Consider the following 22,798-nt stretch of genomic DNA (forward strand, 5'->3'; position numbering starts at 1 on the left):
GAAACAATGAATAGCAAAATAAATAAGATCTTCAGGGACTTCCCTGGTGGTCCAGTGGCTAAGACTCCATGCTCCCAATGCAGGGGGCCCAGGTTCGATACCTGGTCAGGGAACTAGATCCCACATGCCGCAACTAAAGATCCTGCACACCACAACAAAGATCCCACGTGCCGCAACTAAGACCCAGCACAGCCAAATAAGTAAATAAATATTTTTAAAAATAAAAAAATAAGACCTTCAAAATGCTAAAAGGAAACAATTACCAATATAGAATTCTATGTCCAGTGAAATTATCTTTCAAATATGGTTTTTAGACTCAATGTAATTCCTGGCAAAAGCCCTGAAAGTCTTGTTGTGTAAATTGACAAAATTTATGAAAATACAAAAGAACCAAGAAGAGCCAAGAGAAATTCAAAGATAAAGTTAGAGGATTTAGTATACCAGATATTAAAGACTTACTATAAAGCCACAGCAATGAAGACAGTATAGTTTCTTGAAAAGCAAGATAAATAGGCCAATAGAACAGAATAGAGTCCAGAAACAGACCCACATATATATGGATACTTGATTTATGACAAAGGTGACAAGGCAGAGCTGTGGAAAATGAATAATCTTTTCAATAATTGATACTGGGTCAACTAAATACCATTTTTAGTATCCTAACTTTGTTCACTACACATAAAAATCAGTTCCAAATGGACTGTAAATCCAAGTGACAAAGGTAAAACAAAAGTGTTTCTAGAAGGTAATACTAGAATATCTTTATTACCTTAGGGTAGGCAAAGGTATCTTAAATAAGACCTAATGTGAAGAAAACGGAACCCTCCTACACTGTTGGTGGGAGTGTAAATTGGTGCAGCCATTACGGAAAACAGTACAGAGGTTCCTCAAAAAACTAAAAATAGAGTTGCCCTATGATCCACCTATCCCACTCCTGGGCATATATCCAGACAAAACTATAATTCAAAGAGATACATGCACCCCTATGTTCCTAGCAGCACTATTCACAATAGCCAAGACAAGGAAACAACCTAAATGTCCACTGACACATGAATGGATAAAGAAGATGTGGTACATATATACAATGGTATACTATTCAGCCACAAAAAAGAATGAAATAATGCCATTTGCAGCAACATGGATGGACCTAGAGATTATCATACTAAGTGAAGTAAGTCAGAAAGAGAAAGACAAATACCATATGATATCACTTATATGTGGAATCTAAAATATGACACAAATGAACTTATATACAAAATAGAAACAGACTCACAGACATAGAGAACAGATTTGTGGTTGCCAAAGGGGAGTGGGGTTGGGGGAGGGATGGACTGGGAGTTTGGGATTAGCAGGTGCAAACTATCATACATAGAATGTATAAACAAGGTCCTACTGTATAACACAGGAAACTATATTCAATATCCTGTGATAAACTATAATGGAAAAGAATGTGAAAAAGACTGTATATATATTTGTATAACTGAATCACTGTGCTGTACAGCAGAAATTAACACAACATTGTAAACCAACTATACTTCAATAAAATAAATTAAAAAAAATAAGACCCAAAAGCATTAACCATTGTGATAAATTAGACTACACTAAGAACTTCTGTTTCATCCTAAGAGGGTGAAAAGATAAGTTACAGAGTGGAAGAAGATATTTATAATACATATATATTCAATAAAGGACTCATATCCAGAATACATAAAGGAACACTCACACATTAAAAAGAGACAAACAAGGGGACTTCCCTGGTAGTCCAGTGGTTAAGAATCCACCTTCCAATTCAGGCAACACGGGTTCAATCCCTGGTCGGGGAACTAAGATCCCACATGCCGTGGGGCAACTAAGCCCATGCACCGCAACTAGAGAGCCCGCATGCCGCAACTATAGGGACCACACGCTCTGGAGCCCACGCCACAACTACTGAGCCCGCGAGCTCTGGAGCCCACGTGCAACAACTAGAGAGAAGCCCACATGCCGCAACGAAGAGCCCATGTGCCACAACGAAAGATCCTGCGTGCTGCAACTGAGACCCGACGCAACCAAAAATAAATAAGTAAATAAGAAGTAAATCCTTAAAGACAGACAGGGAATTCCCTGGCGGTCCAGTGATTAGGACTCCACACTTTCACTGCTGAGGGAATGTGAGGGAACGGGTTCAAACCCTGGTCAGGGAACTAAGATCCCACAAGACCCGTGGTGTGGCCAAATAAATAAATAAAATAAAAAATAAAAAGTAAATAAAATTTAAAAATAAATAAATAAAAATAGACACATTAAAAAGAGACAATAGGAAAAACAGGTAAAAGACTTGAATTCTCACTTCAAAAAAAAATAGCCAATCAACACATGAAAAGGTGTCCAAACTCATTAGTCATCAGTGGAAACAAAAATTAACATCACAATGCAAATACCATTACACACCCACCAACATGGCTAAAATGAGGAAAAAATAGTATATATATATATACACACACACACACACACACACACACATACAGCATGCGGGACGCAGGATATTAGTTCCCCACCACAGATCAAACCCGTGCCCCCTGCAGTGGAAGCACAGAGTCTTAACCACTGGACCACCAGGGAAGTCCCAAAATAGTATGTTGATAAGGTTGTGAAACACCAGGAATTTTCATGCACTGTAGGTAGGAATGTAAACTCACACAATCACTTGGAAAACTTTGACAGTACTGACTAAAACTGAACATATACATACTCTATGATTCAGAAATTCAACAGAAATGTGTACATAGTGCAACAAAACACATTTACAGGAATGTTCACAGCAGTGTTTTTGTAATAGCCCCAAACTGGAAGTGACCCAAATGTCTATTACGAATAGAATGGACTATAAATTCTGTATATACACCATAATATATAATACAGCAACAACAATGAATAAACCACTGCCAGGGGCAACAACATGGATGAATCTCACAAACATAATGAGAGAAAAAAGTCAGACAAGAGTACATACTATATGATTACATTTATATGAAGTACATCCATGGTTTTAGAAGTCAGAATAGTGATCACCCCTAGGAAGACAGAAAGGGGCACAAGAGAGTTTCTGGGATGCTGGTAGTATCATAGTTCTTGAAAGGATAGTAATAATATATTTCACTATAAGATCATTCTTTAAGCAGTATATTGATGATTTGATCACTTCTGTGTTATACTCCAACAGAAAAATTATTAGAAAATTATGAAAGGTGATAAAAATGACCACAAAATTTAAAGGGAAACAAGCCTCCTTGAGCAAGCGTTAGCAGAAACAACCACCAGTAGAATTAAACCCCCAAAGAGTTTTCATATTGAAATTATCTAATGTAGAATTAAAATATAAACCTTCCTGGGACTTCCCTGGTGGCACAGTGGTTAAGAATCCGCCTGCCAATGCAGGGGACATGGGTTCGAACCCTGATCTGGGAAGATGCCACATGCCACGGAGCAACTAAGCTCGTGCACCACAACTACTGAGCCTGTGCTCTAGAGCTCGTGAGCCACAACTACTGAAGCCCATGTGCCTAGAGCCCGTGCTCCGCAACAAGAGAAGCCACCGCAATGAGAGGTCCGCGCACCGCAACCAAGAGTAGCCCCCACTCGCCCCAACTAGAGAAAGCTCGTGCACAGCAATGAAGACCCAATGCAGCCAAAAATAAATAATTTATATATATATATACATATATATATAAACCTTCCTAGATAAAGTAAAACAAACACAGTAAATAATTTGACAGAGCCGAAACCGAATATATCAGTGACAATTGTTTTAAAAGAATAAAATTTACAGATTGGTTCACAAAGCAAAACCCAACTCTATGCAGTATATAAGAGACATATCTAAAAGGAAGTGATTCAACAAGGCTAAAAATAAAGAGATGGGTAAAAGGTATAACTGCAACACCTATAAAAAGAAAGCTGTGAGTGGGGAGGCAGGTAGGTATCTTGCCATGAAAATGCAGAGCTCTGGCACTCCAGCTGATGGCCAGGTAGAGTTGGGGGTAAGATAGAGTTACCAAGAGTGTATGGAGCCCTGAGATAGTATTCTTCTTTGCATCTAAAGTGCTTCACCCTTGCCTAACACGTAGTATGTGTTACTATGTTATAGTATGCACAACTATTTGTTCAACAAATAAATTAACAAAGACATCTTCAGGACATTAAAGCTGTTTTCAAATGTTTGAAGCACTTTCATGTGAAATGGGAGGCAGCTCATTGTTCTAAAAGGCATAGCTAGGACCGATGAATGGAAATAATAAACATAATAAGGATTATGACGACAATATTATTAAATGCTTTCTATATACCAGGAGCTATGCTAAATGCATTCTTATTTAATCTTCACCTGTGGGATAGGCACTACTATTATCCTTATTTTACAGATGAAGAAACAAAAGCTTAAACTGAAAGGTTAACTTGCCCAAACTTCTCTGGCTGATAAGTGATAGAGCCAGGGCTCCGATCCAAGCAGTCTGACTCTAGAATCCCTGTACTCAACCATATACCACAAAATCTACACATTTTAATTCAATCTACACATTTAATTCAATAAGAGGAAGAATTTTCTAACAGCAGAGGTGTTCAAACCTCAGTGAGCCCCTGTCAATGAAAGTGTGAAAGCACAGGCTGAATAACGATGATAGTTACTACCTGCCTAATCTTCACGGCCAGATGATGTACTAAGCACTTTCCCTGGATATGCTCATTATGAATCCTCATAATAATCTTACATAGCAGTATTTCCTATTTTACAAATGAAGAGGCTGAAGTTCAGCGAGATCAAGCAGCTTTCCCAAAGTAGGTAAGTGGCAACCTTGTGATACAGAAACAAGTTAGGCCAACAGCAGAGGTCATGCTCTCTCCAATCTGCTGCCCCCATACAAAAAAGCTGAATAGGGGATTCCTACACAGGTGGGAAGCAGGTCTCTCAAGGTATCCAAGATTCTATAAGTCTTGGTCTTTCTTTCAATTTTTTAGAGTGGCTGAGGCAAGATGGTAAGAACTGGACAGATTGGACAAATGTGTCAGATGACAACACAGAGACAATAGCTATATATTTTTTACATTTTTAGAAGTATATGTTTTAAGTAAATGTTTTTAGAATGTGCCAATTAAAAGAAAATACAAATAACTTAAAAATATGAAATGAGGGGCTTCCGTGGTGGCGCAGTGGTTAAGAATCCGCCTGCCAATGCAGGGGACACGGGTTCGAGCCCTGATCCGGGAAGATCCCACATGCCGCGGAGCAACTAAGCCCATGCGCTACAACTACTGAGCCTGCACTCTAGAGCTCACGAGCCACAACTACTGAAGCCCATGTGCCTAGAGCCCGTGCCCCACAACAAGAGAAGCCACCGCAATAAGAAGCCTGCACACCGCAACCAAGAGCAGCCCCCACTCGCCGCAACTAGAGAAAAAACCTGCACACAGCAACAAAGACTCAATGCAGCCAAAAATAAATAAAATAAAATAAATAAATTTTTAAAATTAAAAAAAATATATGAAATGACTTTCAACTTCATTCATAACAGAATGCAAATTAGATGCTTCAGTTTGGCAAAAACCAAAAAGTTGGACAACATCAGTGGTGGCAGGATATGAGGAAACAGTACTCTTATTCATTGCCAGTAGAAATGAAACTGATTTGGCCTCGATAGGGAGTGATTTAGTAACCTCTGTCAATATCCTAAGTACATATAAACTGTTATACAGCAATTATACTCCAAAAACAAAAACAAAAGCTTGAACTTCAAGGCACATTATTAAATTTAAAAAAATACAAAGTTCAGAATAGTAAACATAATATACTATCATTCCTTTTTTTTTTTTAAAACATCTTCATTGGAGTATAATTGCTTTACAATGTTGTGTTAGTTTCTGCTGTATAACAAAGTGAATCAGCTATATGTATACATATATCCCCATATCCCCTCCCTCTTGTATCTCCCTCCCACCCTCCCTATCCCACCCCTCCATGTGGTCACAAAGCACGGAGCTGATCTCCCTGTGCGATGCAGCTGCTTCCCACTAGCTATCTATTTTACACTTGGTGGTGTATATATGCCAATGCTACTCTCTCACTTAGTCCCAGCTTACCCTTCCCCCTCCCTGTGTCCTCAAGTCCATTCTCTACGTCTGCGTCTTTATTCCTGTCTTGCCCCTAGGTTCATCAGAACCATTTTTTTATTTTCAGATTTCAGATATATGTGTTAGCATACGGTATTTGTTTTTCTCTAGCAAAAGGTATTTGTTTTTCTCTTTCTGACTTACTTCTCTCTGTATGACAGACTCTAGGTCCATCCACCTCACTACAAATAACTCAATTTCGTTTCTTTTTATGACTGAGTAATATTCCATTGTATATATGTGCCACATCTTCTTTATCCATTCATCTGTCAATGGACACTTAGGTTGCTTCCATGTCCTGGCTATTGTAAATAGAGCTGCAATGAACATTATGGTACATGACTCTTTCTGAATTATGGTTTTCTCAGGGTATATGTCCAGCAGTGGGATTGCTGGGTCATATGGTAGTTCTATTTTTAGTTTTTTAAGGAAACTCCATACTGTTCTCCATAGCGGCTGCATCAATTTACAGTCCCACCAACAGTGTGGGAGCGTTCCCTTTTCTCCACACCCTCTCCAGCATTTATTGTTTGTAGATTTAAAACACACATTTATATTTGTATATACACAAAGAAAATATTTTAAGAGGATACAGTAGAAAATATAGACAATAGTCATCTGTAGAGGAAGTAGATGGCTGTGAGACAGGAGTAAGAGGGAAACATACTTTTCCCTGGATACCATGCTGTGCCTTCTGCATTTTGTACCATGTACTGTATTAATATTCAAAAATAAATGAGATAATTCATATTAATTTAATGAGGGTTACTGTGTAACCAAGTGAGTTGCAAAATAAAATAAGCTGAATAATTTTTTTTCCAGTCAGACAGGTTCAAACTCTTTTTGCTAACTGCCTCTAATGAAGATAGCAGCCAGTTATCTAAACTGAACTAACAATTCTACAGATGGCTGTTTTCACCAAATCATCCATGGAGAGTTGGCCAGGTCCACAGTCAGCCGTACATCCTCAAATATATATGGCTAGCTCTTACCCCCTCAGGGCCTAGAGCCAGGATGGGGATGCCAGATTTGGCTAGCTGGATGTCCCAGGTCAGGAATCACTCACCCGGTCATAGATGTCCCCCTCCAGTTCTCCCCACTTCCTGCCATCCCATGATGTGACTCGAACTCGATTCCTATCCCTGACATCTTGAGGCACATAGCTGTGAAGGACCTTCTGTAGTCTGCCTGCTCGTGAAGTGGAGAGATCATTGGCAGCGAGATTGCCTGTGGGAGCATAAATTTTAGGATTGTTTTTTCTACTTCTGTAAAAAATGCCATTGGAATCTTGACAGGGATTGCACTGAATCTATAGACGTTTTGGGTAGTATGAACATTTTATGCCCGCAGGAATAAAGCAACTTCAGAGGCCACAGCAAAAGAAAACATCCCACCAGCAATGGTGCTAATGGAGAGTCAGACCAATTCTCAGGCATAGCCAATCAATGCAGACCCCAGGGGCAGGGGCAGGTGGAGGAGAAACGTTTATTACATACATAGCACAGTACTAGACACTCCGGAGTGGGGGCTGCAAAGGCAAACACCGACATAGGCCAGAAAGGTTATGTAAATAAATAAAGCAGACCAGGTTAAAACATTTATTTCTAAAGAAATACGTTCTCTCCCACTTTTCTTGAAATATGTGTCTCTCTTCATCTTTGGTAGACACTACACATTATTTACCCAAAATTTATTCTCCTTTTATTCCTTAGTAACAGAACTCCAATTTTATTTGAGGGAGGGGGAAGCAATATTCCCCAAAAGACTACATTTCCCAGCCTCCTTTGACAACTAAGTAAGACTCAATGACTAAGTTTTGGTCAATGAGTTGTAGGCAGAATTATTGTGTGGGACTTCCGGGAAAATGTTTAAAAGGAGCTGATACAATCAGGAGATGTGTCCCTTTTGTCCAGTCTTTTCTTCCTGCCTGGAATTTGAATGTGATGACTGGAGTTCCAGCAGTCATGAGGACCATGAGGCAATCCTGGGGATGGAAGCCAGCAATAAAATAGGTTGCAAAAAAGAAAGAAGAAGCCCAAGTCCCCTGATAATTGTGGGGTCTCCATACCAGCCCTGGACTGCCTATATCCCAGCTCTCTTATGTAAGACAGAAATAAACATTTCTTCTTTAAGCCAGTTAGTTGAGTTTTCTATTGTATATGACCAAACCTAATCCTAAATGATTCATCATCTTCCTTTCATTTTCCCTTTTGTGATAGACATGAGTTCAAGAAATATCTCACTTTGTTCTTGGCTCTACTATAAGAAATACTATTACTGCAAGCTTAATGATAAATGGCAATTGACACCTGGCCTCAGAGTCAAGGAGTGAAAGGGAGCAGTGCGCACTGTGGTGAAGAACTAGAGAATACATACCTTATCCAATGGTGAACCAGCTTAGTCTTCCCACAAAGAAATATGTCCCAATTTTTGAGGGCACTCAAAGAAGTCAAAATTGGATTCTCTGCTCAAGAGGAATTTGCAGCAGGATATCAACTGAGAAAAGAAAAGCTGGGTTCCAGTTCTGCCTCTACCTCCAATTCATGTAAAAGATTCAAGTTATTTAATCTCTCTAGAGCTCAATTTCCCCCTCCATAAAATATGAGGGCTGGTCCCTTCTTACCCTGTAATTCCTATCTCCTTGGGATCACAGAGTCACTTGAGTGAGGAGCTGGGATAAGGGTGAGGTGTTGGTAATTCAGCATACCTTAGAAAAGCAACTCTCAGTTACTTCTCCTCGGCCCTTCTTCCTCTTCTGAGTTCCAGTCCCTCCTCATCCAAGTAACCCTACCTTATCCATTCCCCCTTCTGATGGATTCTCACAGCACTCAGTCAGATTAACACAGCCCAGTACACAGGCTGGGCTCCCTTGAATTGGACCCATTAAACCATATCAACATTTCTTCTCCATTCTCTCTGGACTGCCAGAAGCTAGTGATCAAATGTGGTACCTCTCTGAATCACCTGTAGGACCTACCTTGAGGCTGGAAGCTAACTCAAACTGTGCAAGTTGGCTAATGAGAACTGGAAAAGAAGGATCCAGGCCCAACAAAAAGGCTAGGGCATACGGCAAGTTAAGCCTGGCTGAGCTCCAGGATCAGTGTGAAAAATACAGCCCCCTTGTGGATATTTCTCAAGATAAAAATACTGCCTATTTAAGGCAGGATGTCAGCCAATGGATGGCTGAAGTGAACACTTACAATGTACAAGGCCCAGCCTGGCCTATACTACTGAGTAAGACTTGGGCCTGTCCTCAAGGAATTTATAATCTTGAGCAGGAAGAAGATGCATACCCAGTAAAGCTCTGATGCAAGGCTAATGTGCTAACAGTTGCAAAGGTGATGCCCATGGTGTGGGAGCACAGGAGACAGAGGCAGCACTTCTCAACTGGCCAGCAGAGATCATGAGGGAAGACTTCCAGGAGGTGGCACACTTGAGCTGAGGCTGGAAAGCTTAAAGGGCGTTGACAGGCCAGCTGTGATAAAGTGGGGGTACTCCAGAGAGAATTCATAACATGGCAAAGTTGGAGGCTTATTCAGGCAACAGAGAGTAGCAGGTTTTGGCAGAAACACATAAAGCCTGAGGCAGAATGACACAGTAAAGCTATAACGGGGGACTTCCCTGGTGGCGCAGTGGTTAAGAATCCACCTGCCAATGCAGGGGACATGGGTTCGAGCCCTGGTCCAGGAAGATTCCACACGCCTGGAGCAACTAAGCCTGTGCACCACAACTACTGAGCCTGCGCTCTAGAGCCTGCGAGCCACAACTACTGAAGCCCGCGCGCCTAGAGCCTGTGCTCCGCAACAAGAGAAGCCACTGCAATGAGGAGCCCACTCACCGCAACGAGAGAAAGCCCGCGCGCAGCAACGAAGACCCAATGCAGCCAAAAATAAATAAATGTATTAAAAAATGAAAATAAAGCTATAACAGGCTGCTGCAGCCAGATCTTATCACTTTAGCTGGCAGGCTAAGGAAATGGAACTTAATCTTAGACACAAAGTAAACAGATGCAGAGGGATGAAAGTGTCATGTGGTAGATTAATCAGGGCTCTGTTTTAATCTGCCTTCAGAGACCTTGCTCTGCTCAGCAGTCTTCCCTGGCCAACTAACGGAGAAAGAGAGAAAATCATTGCAAACAGAAAAAACACACCAGCTTAGCAAGCAAGCACTATCCTACCTGTGACCCGGACCAGAAAGCCCATCATATTTAGTGTGCCCTTGACTGGGTGAGGTCGGGAGCCCTCCCTGCCAAGACACCAGCCCTCTGACTTACGGCAACAGCCAGTCTGAAGCAATGCTAGTGTCTTTCCCCCAGGGGCAGCACACAGGTCAAGCACGGTGTCACCAGGCTGTAGGCCGAGGGCCAGGACAGGCAGCAAGGAGGCAGCATCCATCAGGTAGTAATCCATGACACCCAGGCTGCCAAGCCTAGAAGAGAGGAGACCACCTTAGAGTCAAATTCCAAGTCAGGAGACCCACTGGAAGTCAAGGTCACAAGTCCATGCCCTCAGGGGCTACTGAGCTCTACTCAGCAAAAACTCATTTCTCAGACCCACACTCAGTTGTGTATTTACTCACTCATTCATCTACATAGCAACCAGAGCAGCCTTTTAAAACATAGATCAACTCACTCTATTTCAGTCACACCAGCCATCTTGCTATTCCTTAATTAAGCCACGCATACTCCTGTCTCAGGCTTTTGTAGTTGTTGTGCTTTCTGCCTACAACACTCTTCCTCCAAATATCTCCCTTTTTTTTTTTTTAAATTTATTTATTTATTTATTTTCATTTTTTGCTGTGTTGGGTCTTCATTTCTGTGCGAGGGCTTTCTCTAGTTGTGGCAAGTGGGGGCCACTCTTCATCGCGGTGCGCGGGCCCCTCACCATCGCGGCCTCTCTTGTTGCGGAGCACAAGCTCCAGATGCGCAGGCTCAGTAATTGTGGCTCACGGGCTTAGTTGCTCCACGGCATGTGGGATCTTCCCAGACCAGGGCTCGAACCCATGTCCCCCGCATTGGCAGGCAGACTCTCAACCACTGCACCACCAGGGAAGCCCCAAATATCTCTCATTTGCTTCCTCACTTCTTTCAGGTCCTCCTCAAAAGTTACCTCATCAAAGAGGCACTGGCATACCCTGACTACTCCATCTAAAAGTAGCAGCCCCCTACTCCCATCTATCTATCTTGCATTCTTTTTCTTTAAAGTATTTATTATTCACTTTATATGTATAGGTTTGTGTGTATTTTACCCCTTCTCTCTCTCCCTATTAGAATGAAGGTAGGGACTTTGTCTTGCTTTGTTCATTATAACATCCCCAACACCTGAAACAGTGAATGGCATGTAGTAGAAACTCAGTTTTATTAGGTTACATATTGAGATACAAAGTGCTTTGTGGGTTCAGAAAAGAGTGCCATCCACTGTGCCTGTCAGAGTCAGAGTTACCTGAGTTAGATCTGATGAAGGAATGGGTCTTCATTCGGTTAAAAAAAAAAAGGGAAGAGGAGCATTCCAAGCAGAAGTAAAAAGAAAAAGCAAAGGCACAGATGCATGCAAACTCATACCTTCTTTCAGACACAGTGAGAAATCTGGTGTGTTAGAAATACAAGGTACATGAGATTGAAGTTGGAAAGCAGATAGAGGCCAAGGCTGTAAAAGGTCTTAAACCCTATGCTAAGGAGTTTGGACTATAACCTGTAGGCAGTTACCAAAAGTTTTTAAAGAAAATGACATGATCGGCTAGTTAGAGTTTTAGAAAGCTAGGTGGGCTACAAAGAACAAATTAGAAACAGAGACACCAGTGGGAAAGCTGTTACAAGAGTCCAAATGAGAGGGGCTTCCCTGGTGGCGCAGTGGTTGAGAATCCGCCTGCCAGTGCAGGGAACACGGGTTCGATCCCTGGTCTGTGAAGATCCCACATGCCACGGAGCAACTAAGCTCGTGCGCCACAACTACTGAGACTCTGCTCTAGAGCCCGTGAGCCACAACTACTGAGCCCACATGCTGCAACTACTGAAGCCCACGCGCCTAGAGCCCATGCTCTGCAGCAAGAGAAGCCACCGCAATGAGAAGCCCGCGCACTGCAATGAAGAGTAGCCCCCGCTTGCCGCAATTAGAGAAAGCCCGCGCGCAGCAACACAGACCCAACACAGCCAAAATAAATAAATTAAATTAATTAATTAATTAAAAAAAAAAAAAGAGTCCAAATGAGAGCTAATAAGGCATGGAGAGAGGCAGCACCCATGTGGGTAGAGAGAGAGGGACAACAGACAGGTTGTTGTCACAGAAGGCCTTCTCACTCCCAACCCACTTGTCATAAGGGCAACTGTGGTGCAGCCATTCAGCCTGAGACACGGTTCAGCACGGACAGCCTTTGGCGACAGCCTCAAGGAGGCAGAAACTTGGTCCTTGCTGACCTGACAGGAAGGCTCTGGAAGAAAGATGTGACAAGATATAAGACAGAGCACCACTGAGAATCAGCTACAAGACCTACAATCCCCAGTCTTGAGGTCACAACACCTCTGGCGTTCACAGATGGGCTCAGGCCGTGATAGGATATTTTCAAAGTCAAATCACACTTTGTGCCGCAACTACTGAGCCTACACACCACAACTACTGAAGCCTGCGCGCCTAGAGCCTGTGCTCCGCGACAAGAGAAGCCACCGCAATAAGCCCGCGCACCACAAAGAAGAGTAGTCCCTGCTCGCCGCAACTAGAGAAAGCCTGCGCGCAGCAACAAAGACCCAACACAGCCAAAAATAAATAAATAAACTAAAAAAAAAAAAAAAGCAGCACAACAATTTCTCAATTTCAGGAGGTTCCTGGACTCCCTACATACATCCTTGAACTCCCAAGAGATTAAGATCCCCTTGATTTACAGGGAGCCCATCAAGACAAGAAGGAAAAAAACTTAAACATAGAGGGCTGCTTCCCCCACTACTCTCCGGGTGTCCTCAGGCAACTTAGGAAACCACATGGGTCTTACTCCATGGATCTGCCTAAAGCCAGTGCCTCCAAATTGGTCTCTAATCCTGCTCCAATCTATGCCCTCCTCACAGTGACTAAAATGATCTTCCTGAAGCACAGCCTTGATGGGAATAACATCGATAGTAAGAGATACTATTTATGAGTGCTATATTGCAGGTACTATACTAGGTGTTTAATATGCATCATTTCCTTTAATCCTCACCACAACCCTGTGAGGCAGGAGAACCCAGATTCTAGAGCCAGACTGCCTGGATCTCAAATCCAGCCCAGTTGCTCATCAGTTGTGTGACCTTCTGCAAATTACTCAACTTCCCTGTGCCTCAGTTTCCTCATCTGTAATAACAGTACCTATCAGATAGGATTAGTGTAAGAATTAAAGGAAGTAATAGAAGACAAGTACTTAGAACAGTAGCAGGCACATATACTATACTGTCAGCTATTACTACCATTACTTTCCAGATTATTTTCCTGATAAGGAAACCAAGGCTCAGTTATCCAATGCCACATGTCTAATAAGTGGTGAAGACAGGATCCAAACCTAGGTTTTCTTAACCACTGTACATTACCTTTCCTCTACTCAGAAACCCTCTTCAGTGGTTCTCTAGAACAGATGAACGTATTGCAATTACAGCAATATGAATTAAAAGGCACATCTCTGAAGCTACCCAGCCCTGGTAATTCCAGCCATTTATAAGCAACCCTGGACCACCAGGAAAATCCCCTTCCCCCAACCTGCAAGCTCCTGACATTCAAGATTCCCACACATGGCCCCCATGTACTTTCCCAACCTCATCTCTTACTTCTCTTAAGCATACAGCCTTCCCTCAAACCTGCAGCTAGGACAATTGCAAAAGCCTCCTAATTTACAACCCCATTTCTAGCCTTGCCCCTCTCCAATCTATTTTCCACACAGCAGCCAGAATGATATTTTAAAAATTCAGATCTGAGCATGTTATTCCCCAGCTTAAAACCTTTCATGGCTGGGACTTCCCTGGATGTCCAGTGATTAAGACTCTGAGCTTCCGGGCTTCCCTGGTGGCGCAGTGGTTGAGAATCTGCCTGCCAATGCAGGGGACACGGGTTCGAGCCCTGGTCTGGGAAGATCTCACATGCCGCAGAGCAACTAGGCCCGTAAGCCACAACTACTGAGCCCGCCCGTCTGGAACCTGTGCTCCGCAATAAGAGAGGCCGCGATAGTGAGAGGCCTGTGCACCGCGATGAAGAGTGGCCCCCGGTTGCCACAACTAGAGAAAGTCCTCGCACAGAAACGAAGACCCAACACAGCCAAAAATAAATAAATAAATAAATATTTAAAAAAAAAAAGACTCTGAGCTTCCACTGCAGGGAGCACAGATTTGACCCCTGGTCAGGAAACTAAGATCCTGCATGCCACATGGTGTGGCCAAAAACAAACAAAAAACCACCACCAACAAAACAAACAAACAAACCTTTCATGGCTCCCTCTTCCTTTTAGAGAAAAAGTCCATGATCCCATAAGGCCTGTAAAACCTTCAAAATCTGGCTCCAGCCCTCTTCTGTAGCCTCACATCACACTCCCATCCCCACTCCCATGCCACCAGCTTTAATTCCTACTCAGCTTTCAGGTCTTAGCTTAAATTTCACTTCCTCAGCATTAGATCTCCTAACTATAAAACTTCATAGCATCTTGTACTTTTTTTCTGTAGCACTTATCACAACCATAAATAGTTTTTTAACAGTTATCTCCCTCACTAGGCTGCAAGTTCCATGAGGACTTGTGCACTTAAGAGTGCCTAGCATTTGGTAGACAATAAATATTTGTTGAATGAATGAATCAATCCTTCAAAGAGCAATTCCCACCTCCTACAGCTAACACTGAGCTCTCCTTTTCTCAATTTAGCATTTTATTACAGAGTCTTTTTTCATTCAACTTCATATACATCTGAGCATTGGATAAGATGACTGGAAGGTCTCCTTTTTTTTACCCCAGTCTGGTCTGGTACTAACTTTGTGTCCCTAAGCAAGCCCTATTTCCTAGGCAAGTCCCACCTCTTATTTGGTATCATGAGGTTACTTGTCCTACTCACTTTGATGGGGGCAAGTGAGAAAGCAGTTGTAAATAACACACATTTTAACTGGAGAGGGTGCTCATGTAAAAAGGTTTTTTGTTTTTTGTTTTTTTTCTTACTTAGGCAGTAGAAGTGGGGCACTTAAGCAGGTTCAAAGTGCAGGTTCTGAGGTCAGACTGCCTGGGTCTAAATACTAGCTTCACCACTTACTAGCTTCACCACTTACTATCTAAGGGACCTAAAGCAAGTAAGTACCTTAACTTCTCTGCACCTCAGTTTCCTCAAATGTAAAAGAAAAACAATAATATTACCCACCTCAGAGGACTGTTGACAGAACAAAAGGAGATAATGCCCAGCATGTATAAGTACTCAGTAAGTATTAGCAATATTAAGATCCCTATTAAACAGGACAGGAGCTGCGTCTCTTCCTGTCTACTTCCAGCAGACACTCAGGACAGCCCCAGCCACAGCTCCAGATCCTACCTGGCAGGAGGGAAACGGCTGACATCCCCTCTGGCGAAAGTGAAGCATCGAAGGTTTGGACTGCAGGCCCAGGAGGCAGGGGGTGGAGCTGCAGTTTGGCCATTCTCAGGTTCTGGTTCCCCGTGGAAGATAGCTTCATTCACGAAGTCCCTGGCACTCAGCTGCTCCAGCTCAGCACTCACACGATCCCAGGCAGCAAAGTTATTGACCAGTGCACCATACTTCTGCTCTGAGAGGAGACTGACCCGGATCGATGGCCAAAGATCCCCAAATTGCACACTGTAGGTCATGTCAAAATTCTGCAGAGCCAGTCGAGTGGCAGGAAATTTGGGCTCTGTGGCAGCCTAAAAGAACGAGAACAGGCCTATTGGTCTTCCAGTCTTGCCTCTACCCCCTACTGCCTGACCCCACCAGTACCTCAGAGCGCTGGGGCAAACGTGGATCCAGCTAGTGCCCACTCCTGTCTTTGCATTCTGTCTTTGCATCCTGCCTCTGCCTGCCAAAGAAGTGTGTGAGAGACAAGCAGTGGGGAACCAGCCTTTCTGTCTCAGTGTTGTGAAAGTAAGCTATAGCTCTCACAATAGCATGTGGGGGGCCACCAATAAAGAGGGTACTCCTTTGAGGCCTTGGAGAGGACTCTTGAGAAGAGTCTACAGAAGGTTGGTAGAAACCATGTAGGCCCTGGGTGAAGCATCAAGCTTCAAAATAGAAGATGCTTTCTTTCTGAACAGTCCTTCCATTTTCTAAAGCACTTTCATGTCTCCTAGTTTAGGTGAGCACCACAAGAGATAGCGCAGTGGGACACAAAAAATATCAACCTTCTACATTTGATGGAGAGACGAGGGTAACTTACCTAAGGTCAGGCAGTGACTGACACCACAATGCTCAGAATCACAGGGCTGAGGGTCATTTTGGGAAAGTCCCCAGACTCCAGGAAGGTGGGATGAGGAGAGCTCACAGAAACCTTGAGGTGTGAACAAAAGTGGGGACTTACAGGATGACTGCTATGAGGGTAGCAGAGAGGGGCATGAGTCAGGCTTGAAGAGCACATAAGTAGACTGAAAGGGAAAAAAGGCCTCAGCTGAGGAGTCCACAAGTTGGTCCTGGTTGCCACAGCTGGGATGCTTGCTATGGCTGGCAGCCCTGTTACTGTCTATGAATTTTGCTGTAGCCTGGATTTTTGGTCAGAACTCTTTCTCTGCTCTCATTTCTTGTTATGGTGGGGACTCTTGCTCCGACCTTGACTTCTGCTACGGTGGGGACTCTTGCTCTGGCCACGACTTTTGCCACGGCGAGGACTCTTGCTTCGGCTCCGACTTCTGTTACGGAGGGCACTCTTGATCGGGCCCTGACTTTCAAAAAGTTGAGGACTCTCACTCTGTTCCTGATTTATGCTTTGATGGGTACTATTGCTCTCACTCAGACTTCTACTAAGATGGAAACTCTTTCTTTGACTCCAATTTGTGCTAGGGCTATGGGTACTCTCACTCTGGCTCCAGCTTGTGCTTTGGAGGGTGTTCTTGCTCTGGCTGTCACTACTCTGGCATTCACTAATAACAACAGTCGAACTACAGTTCGCATTAGTACTACAGCTGGAACTCTTGGATGAAGACAAAGGACAGCTGTAGGGGATCTGGGGAGACTCCTTGCGGCAGTCTCGAGAAGCCACAGAGTAGACACGGAGGCCACAGGGCCTAGTATCAAGATGGCCCCAGGCTCGGGGGGCAATGGGTAAATTTGGGGGGTCAAAGGGTGTTCTCAAAGGGATAAAAGAATAGATATGCGTAGAACAAGGAGGCGCCACAGGCTGGCGATGAGGTTGGGGTGGGCCCCTGGGAGTGCTATAGGTGCCACAGGGGGGCACCACGGGCTGGTTATGACACTGAAGGGGACCTGTGGATTGATTGAGGGAACCAGAGAGTAGGCAGGGATCGCGGCGGGTGGGGGAAACCACAGAATATACATGGGTACTGCAGGGGGGTCCAATGGGGGGTCCTCGGGGGCTGGTCTGAGCATAACTATTGGGTAAGACAGGATCACAAGGAAGGCGAAGGGGAAGGGAAGTGGGGATAACTGTTTTGAGGGTTCTAGGGACCACAGTAGGTGCGGTAGTCCCTTGGGGAAGTTCTTTGGGGCAGGAATTTGAGCAAGTTTTGATGGATGTTACCATACAAGAAGGACCGGAGAGACCAGAAGGGCAGGAGGGAGGTGGAGGAGAGGTGCTGGCCTTAGGGGACATGGGCCGGTCAGGAGGAGTGTGCTGGGTGACCAGGGAGTGACATCTGTGAGGAGCACATGGCTGTTTTAACTCTGAGGATTTGGGAGACTTTGCTTGGGGGCAAACTGGGGTAGGGAGAGGGGGTTCCTTATAGCTTCTGCAGTGGGGTGCCTGGGGTGGAGACATAAACTGGTTGCCTGGAGGTGAAGGAAAGAAGGCAGAACAAGGACAGTGGGAGGACAGGGGAAGAGGTGGTTCCTGGGGACAGGGTGCACCAGAAATTGTAGTGCCTGGGGTTATGCAGAGATAAGAGCTCCCACCAGTCTCCCAAGAGTAAATGGACTCAAAGCAAGGCTTCCTGGAAACCTGGGACTGGGGCGAGCAAGGAGAGCCAGTACTCCCAGGGGGTAGGCGGATGGCACAGTAAGGGTTCCCAGGGGCAGGTATGCGGGCATCTGGGGGAAGATGGGAATAGTGATAAGAGCCCTCCTGAGGTGAGCTGGGACAAGAAGATGTGCCTGCCTGAGAAGAAAGTGGGGAGCCACAGTAATTTTTCCCAAGAGGGGCGTCAAGCTGTGGTTTAGGTTCACAAGCGTCTAGATGCTTAACGTGGCCATGGTAAAAGCTGCCAGTGGGTGGGGAAGATGCTGGGGAAAGAGGAGGATCATTATAACTTCTCCCTGAGGACCAGGAAGAGAGCAGAGTGGAGGTCATGGGCCCAGTTTCCAAAACCCTGTGAGAAAGGGGTGGGGAAATTATAGGTCTAGTTTCCATGGGCCAGTGAGCATGAGGAGGTGGAATTATGAGGCCAGTTCCCAGGGGCCTATGAGTAAGAGGAGGTGAAATCATGGGGCAAGTTCCCTGGGTCCCAGGAGTGATGGAAGGTGAAATCATGGGGCCAGTTTCCAAAGGCACATGAGTGAGGGGAGGAGAGGTCACCGGGTTGGTTACTGGGGCTGAAGGGTATCCACCACAGTAACAGCCATAAGTGTGTTGGTCAATGTAAGGGCCTCGGGGACAGGGACATGGTGTTCTCAGGGGACTGATCCAGCTGCAATAAGGGCTCCGCGGACGGGCAGGGGGCGACGCCACAAGGCGGAACCGGTCAACACAAGGACTTGGAGGGGAAGAACCCGAGAGGATAGGCTCCCGGCAGTAGGGCCTTCCTAGGAGTGGAGAACAGGGTTCAAAAGAACATCTTCCTGGGCGCAGGGGAGTCTGTGGGGGTGGGGAGAGGGGCGGTGGGGGTGGGGAGAGGGGCGGTGGGGGCGGGGAAGGAATCGCTCGGGGTAGGGAGGGGGTCTGGCCGGTTATGGAAGAAATTCCAGGGCTACAAGTGAGGCCAGAGAAAGGATCTCTGCATAAGTGGGGAGAGCCCATGGGGTGAGAGGAGTCGCTGCACCTTTTGCCTGGGTTTGGGGAAAGGCCGGGAGGGTGGCTACTGTAATTTCCTGGGCGCCAGAGGCGGCTCGAGGCTGAGGAAGGGGTTGAATCCTTTCCCGGAGGGCAGCGGAAGGAGGGAAGGGGAAGTCGCTATGTCACCTTCCTAGGGGTGAGAGAGGCCGGGCTGGAAGGTTTAGGAGGAAAGGAGGAGAAGAGATCATGCGGGGGGGGGCGGGGGGGGTGGGAGGGACGAGGGAGGAGGAAAAAGGGGGAGGGGGAGGGAGGAAGGGAAGTGGAAGGGTTAGTGGGGACCCAGGGGAAGGTAACCAAGAGCCAGGAAACAAGAGGCGTGACAGAACTTAAAGGAGGAGGACGGAGGTGATGACGTAACATAGAGGGGCGGAGTCTGGAGTCTGCAGACTTAAGAGGGAAAGCCGAAGACTTGTGACGAAATAAAAGGGCGGACAGAGGCGATGACGTAACAGATGTGAGAGGGAAGCGCCTAGTCACGCCCCCTGAGGGGCGGGGGAAAGGAGGCCCAAGGCGTTCCAGAGGCGCGGGAGGAGCGAGCCTAACTGGGGGTGCGGGAAGTGCGAGGGCTGGAGAAGTTTCCCGAGGGGTGGTGGCGAGACACTGTTATCACGGGACCTTACCCATTTCTTCTTATGTCGTTGTCTCCGCGGGACCGTCATGAAGTCCGCACGCTTCAGCATGTCGCGCACACCTCTCCCTACCAGCGCAGCCATGTCGGCGTGCGCTGCCGGGTAATTCCGACCGGAACCGCAAAGGGAGACGCGCAGGTTCCGGAGAGGAGGTGCGCCCCACTGGGGACGAAAAGGGGAGAGAGTTACGCCTCTTTCCTGGGGCTCCGCCCACCGATACGTCGCAGATGCAAACCCAGCCCAGCGTAGGGATCTTTTGAGGGTCTGGAAAAGAAGAATTTTTCGCAGAGAGTGGTGGCTCCGTTGGGATGCTTGTACAGACTCTGTAAAGTCCCCTAACCCAGTTGGGGGATCAGGGAGGACTGGTAGCTGACAGTTGAGTACTGAAGGAGTTAGTTAGGCAAAATGGAGCGAGAAGAGCCTTCTAGGCGGAAGTACAGAGAGACATCCTGAGGTAGAGAAAAACGAGGCTAGACTTCTAGGCAGAGGCGGTTTTATAGTGAAGCTAATTAAGCTTAAGTTTCAGGACCTGTCATTTGCACTGCCCTTTTCAGGGCTCGTACCTAATTTTTGTATTATTTTTCTTAAAGAGGGTCTCCCAAATTTTTTAAGCTTCCACAGAACTTGACTCCACCACAGGAGCCAGTGGAAAGGAGGGTCATGATCAGATAATTGTTTTTTGAAATGAACATCTGATAGCCAGCGATCGGAGTAGGTGGGAGTAGGGCAGGGAGATCAGATGAGAGAAGACCATGGTCTGGATTAGTGTGGTGGCAGTGAAGATGGAGAGAAGAAGATGGATTCCCCTTATAGTTCAGAGAAAGAAGTACAGGACTTGTTGACTGATTGACCCTATCTACACTAGTATATACTACACCACCAGTCAATAGCTGTCCCCTTACCCTGCTTTTATTCTTCTGACTTATTATCACCTGATATGTATTTATTTTCTTATAGTGTGTTAAATAATAATTTTCAAAAGGTTAAAAACATAACATAAAAATATAAAATGAACACATGCCAAAGATTTTATTCATCATAATAAACTGCTTATCCATTATTATCCTAAATAATGAGGGAACCAGTGAGATGGTAAGACTTGTTCAAATGAGAATTTGAGTTTCAGAGATTTAGATTATCAGCCAAAGGAATGCTGAAATGAATTTGCTAATAGTTGCAAAAACATGAATATCCTATTAAGCAATGAACTATAATGTTGGGGATTATCTTTTACCAGAGAGAATTAAATTCCATCTCTACTGGACAAAAATTCATTTGCATTTCTATGGATAGGAATTATTTGCATTGCTCTCAGACAAGATTTGCATTGCCATCAGCTTTCTACAAGTTAACCTCTACCCCTACAAAGTTGTAAGATAGCCTAGTCAATGTAAAGTCAATCAAAGGTATACCCCAGCACTACAATAAAAGATCACCCAGTAATCCTTTTCTGCCCATTTACAAGTTCTGGACAATTTTTCTGGATTTGTCTCCCCTCACTAGGATGTAATATTTAAAGAGCAAGGATTTTGTTTGATTCATTGTTGAATTATCAGCACCTAGAACTGTATATGATACATTGTTGCCTCTCAATAAATATTTATTGAATGAGGGAGTGAAAAATGAGAAAGTAGGGATGTGAGTGTAAACAATTTCTTTGAGAAGTTTGTTACAGGGACCTAGCAGTTGTAAGGTGGAGGGAGGTACATGTATAGAGAAAGGCCTTTTTTTAAAAAAAAGCTCAGGGTTTCCCTGGTGGCGCAGTGGTTAAGAATCCGCCTGCCAATGCAGGGGACACGGGTTTGAGCCCTGGTCGGGGAAGATCCCACATGCCACGGAGCAACTAAGCCCATCCGCCACAACTACTGAAGCCCGCGCACCACAGCTACTCAAGCCACTTGCCTAGAGCCCGTGCTTCACAACAAGAGAAGCCACCACAACAAGAAGCCTGCGCACTGCAACAAAGAGTAGCCCCTGCTCACTGCAACTAAAGCCCGCGCGCGGCAACAAAGACCCAACGCAGCCAAAAATAAATAAATGAAATAAATCTATAAAAAAATTAAAAAATAAAAAGCTCATAGTAATAACCTATATAGGAAAAGAATCTGAAAAAGAATGGATATATGTATAACTAAATCACTTTGCTGTACATCTGAAACTAACGCAACATTGTAAATCAACTATAATATAAAATAAAAGTTAAATTTAAAATAAAGACATTTAAATCCAGATAAGGATCCAGTGAAGAAAGATTCAATACACTAGAGAGGAGGTATCCCAGACACACCTGTTTTCAAAGGCTTACACCAAATATGGAGTGTCAGAACCACAGCCACAATCTCCCTGGGAAGGGTCCCTTCCCACTCCAAACCTCAGTTTACCCATCTAGAAATTGGGGGAACAAGGGAGAGAGGGTTGGACTAGATCAATGATTCTCAAATGTTTTGGTCTTGGGACCTCTTTAAAATCTTAAAAATTATTGAGAATTATTGAGATGTTTATTTTGTCTATCAATGTTTACCAGCTTAGAAATTAAAACTGAGAAATTTTAAAAAATATTTATTCATTAAAAATAACAATAATAAGCCCATTACATGCTAACATAAATATCTTTATGAAAAATAATTATGTTTTCCTAAAAGAAATTTAGTCAGAAGAGTGGCATTGTTTTACAAATCTCTTGCAAATTAATGTCTGGCTTAATAAAGCTAGATTCTCAGATATTCTTCTTCAATGTGTTGTAATATGTTGTTCTAGTTGCAGTATATGTAGAAAATCCAGCCTCACACAGATATGTAGTTAGAAAAGAGAGGGGTATTTTTATAGCCTTTATAGGTAACTGTGAATATTCTTTGATACTACACCAAAATTTGACAA

The 22,798-nt window shown here is 44.4% G+C and overlaps 2 protein-coding genes across 2 annotated transcripts in view; both read right to left on the reverse strand.

Moving 5' to 3' along the window:
* The window catches only part of NSUN4 (NOP2/Sun RNA methyltransferase 4), a 35,343-nt gene extending 15,290 nt beyond the window's left edge, over window positions 1-20,053 (reverse strand). Inside the window, exons 1-4 of the mRNA XM_061186632.1 lie at window positions 19,913-20,053; window positions 15,659-16,002; window positions 10,418-10,572; window positions 7,211-7,371 (exon numbers count right to left, since the gene is read on the reverse strand). Coding sequence (XP_061042615.1) covers window positions 7,211-7,371; window positions 10,418-10,572; window positions 15,659-16,002; window positions 19,913-20,005 — 753 coding nt within the window. The 5' untranslated portion in view covers window positions 20,006-20,053. The remainder of the gene's footprint in view (window positions 1-7,210; window positions 7,372-10,417; window positions 10,573-15,658; window positions 16,003-19,912) is intronic.
* Window positions 16,863-19,480, reverse strand: LOC133089052 (sperm head and tail associated protein-like). Its single transcript, XM_061187219.1, has 2 exons — window positions 19,419-19,480; window positions 16,863-18,993 (listed from the first exon to the last, which is right to left on the reverse strand). Exons 1-2 carry the CDS (start codon window positions 19,478-19,480, stop codon window positions 16,863-16,865), a joined length of 2,193 nt encoding a protein of 730 aa, XP_061043202.1.
* Window positions 20,054-22,798: the final 2,745 nt, after the last annotated feature.

This window comes from Eubalaena glacialis, chromosome 3 (genome assembly GCF_028564815.1).
Source record: "Eubalaena glacialis isolate mEubGla1 chromosome 3, mEubGla1.1.hap2.+ XY, whole genome shotgun sequence".
Taxonomy (NCBI): Eukaryota; Metazoa; Chordata; class Mammalia; order Artiodactyla; family Balaenidae; genus Eubalaena; species Eubalaena glacialis.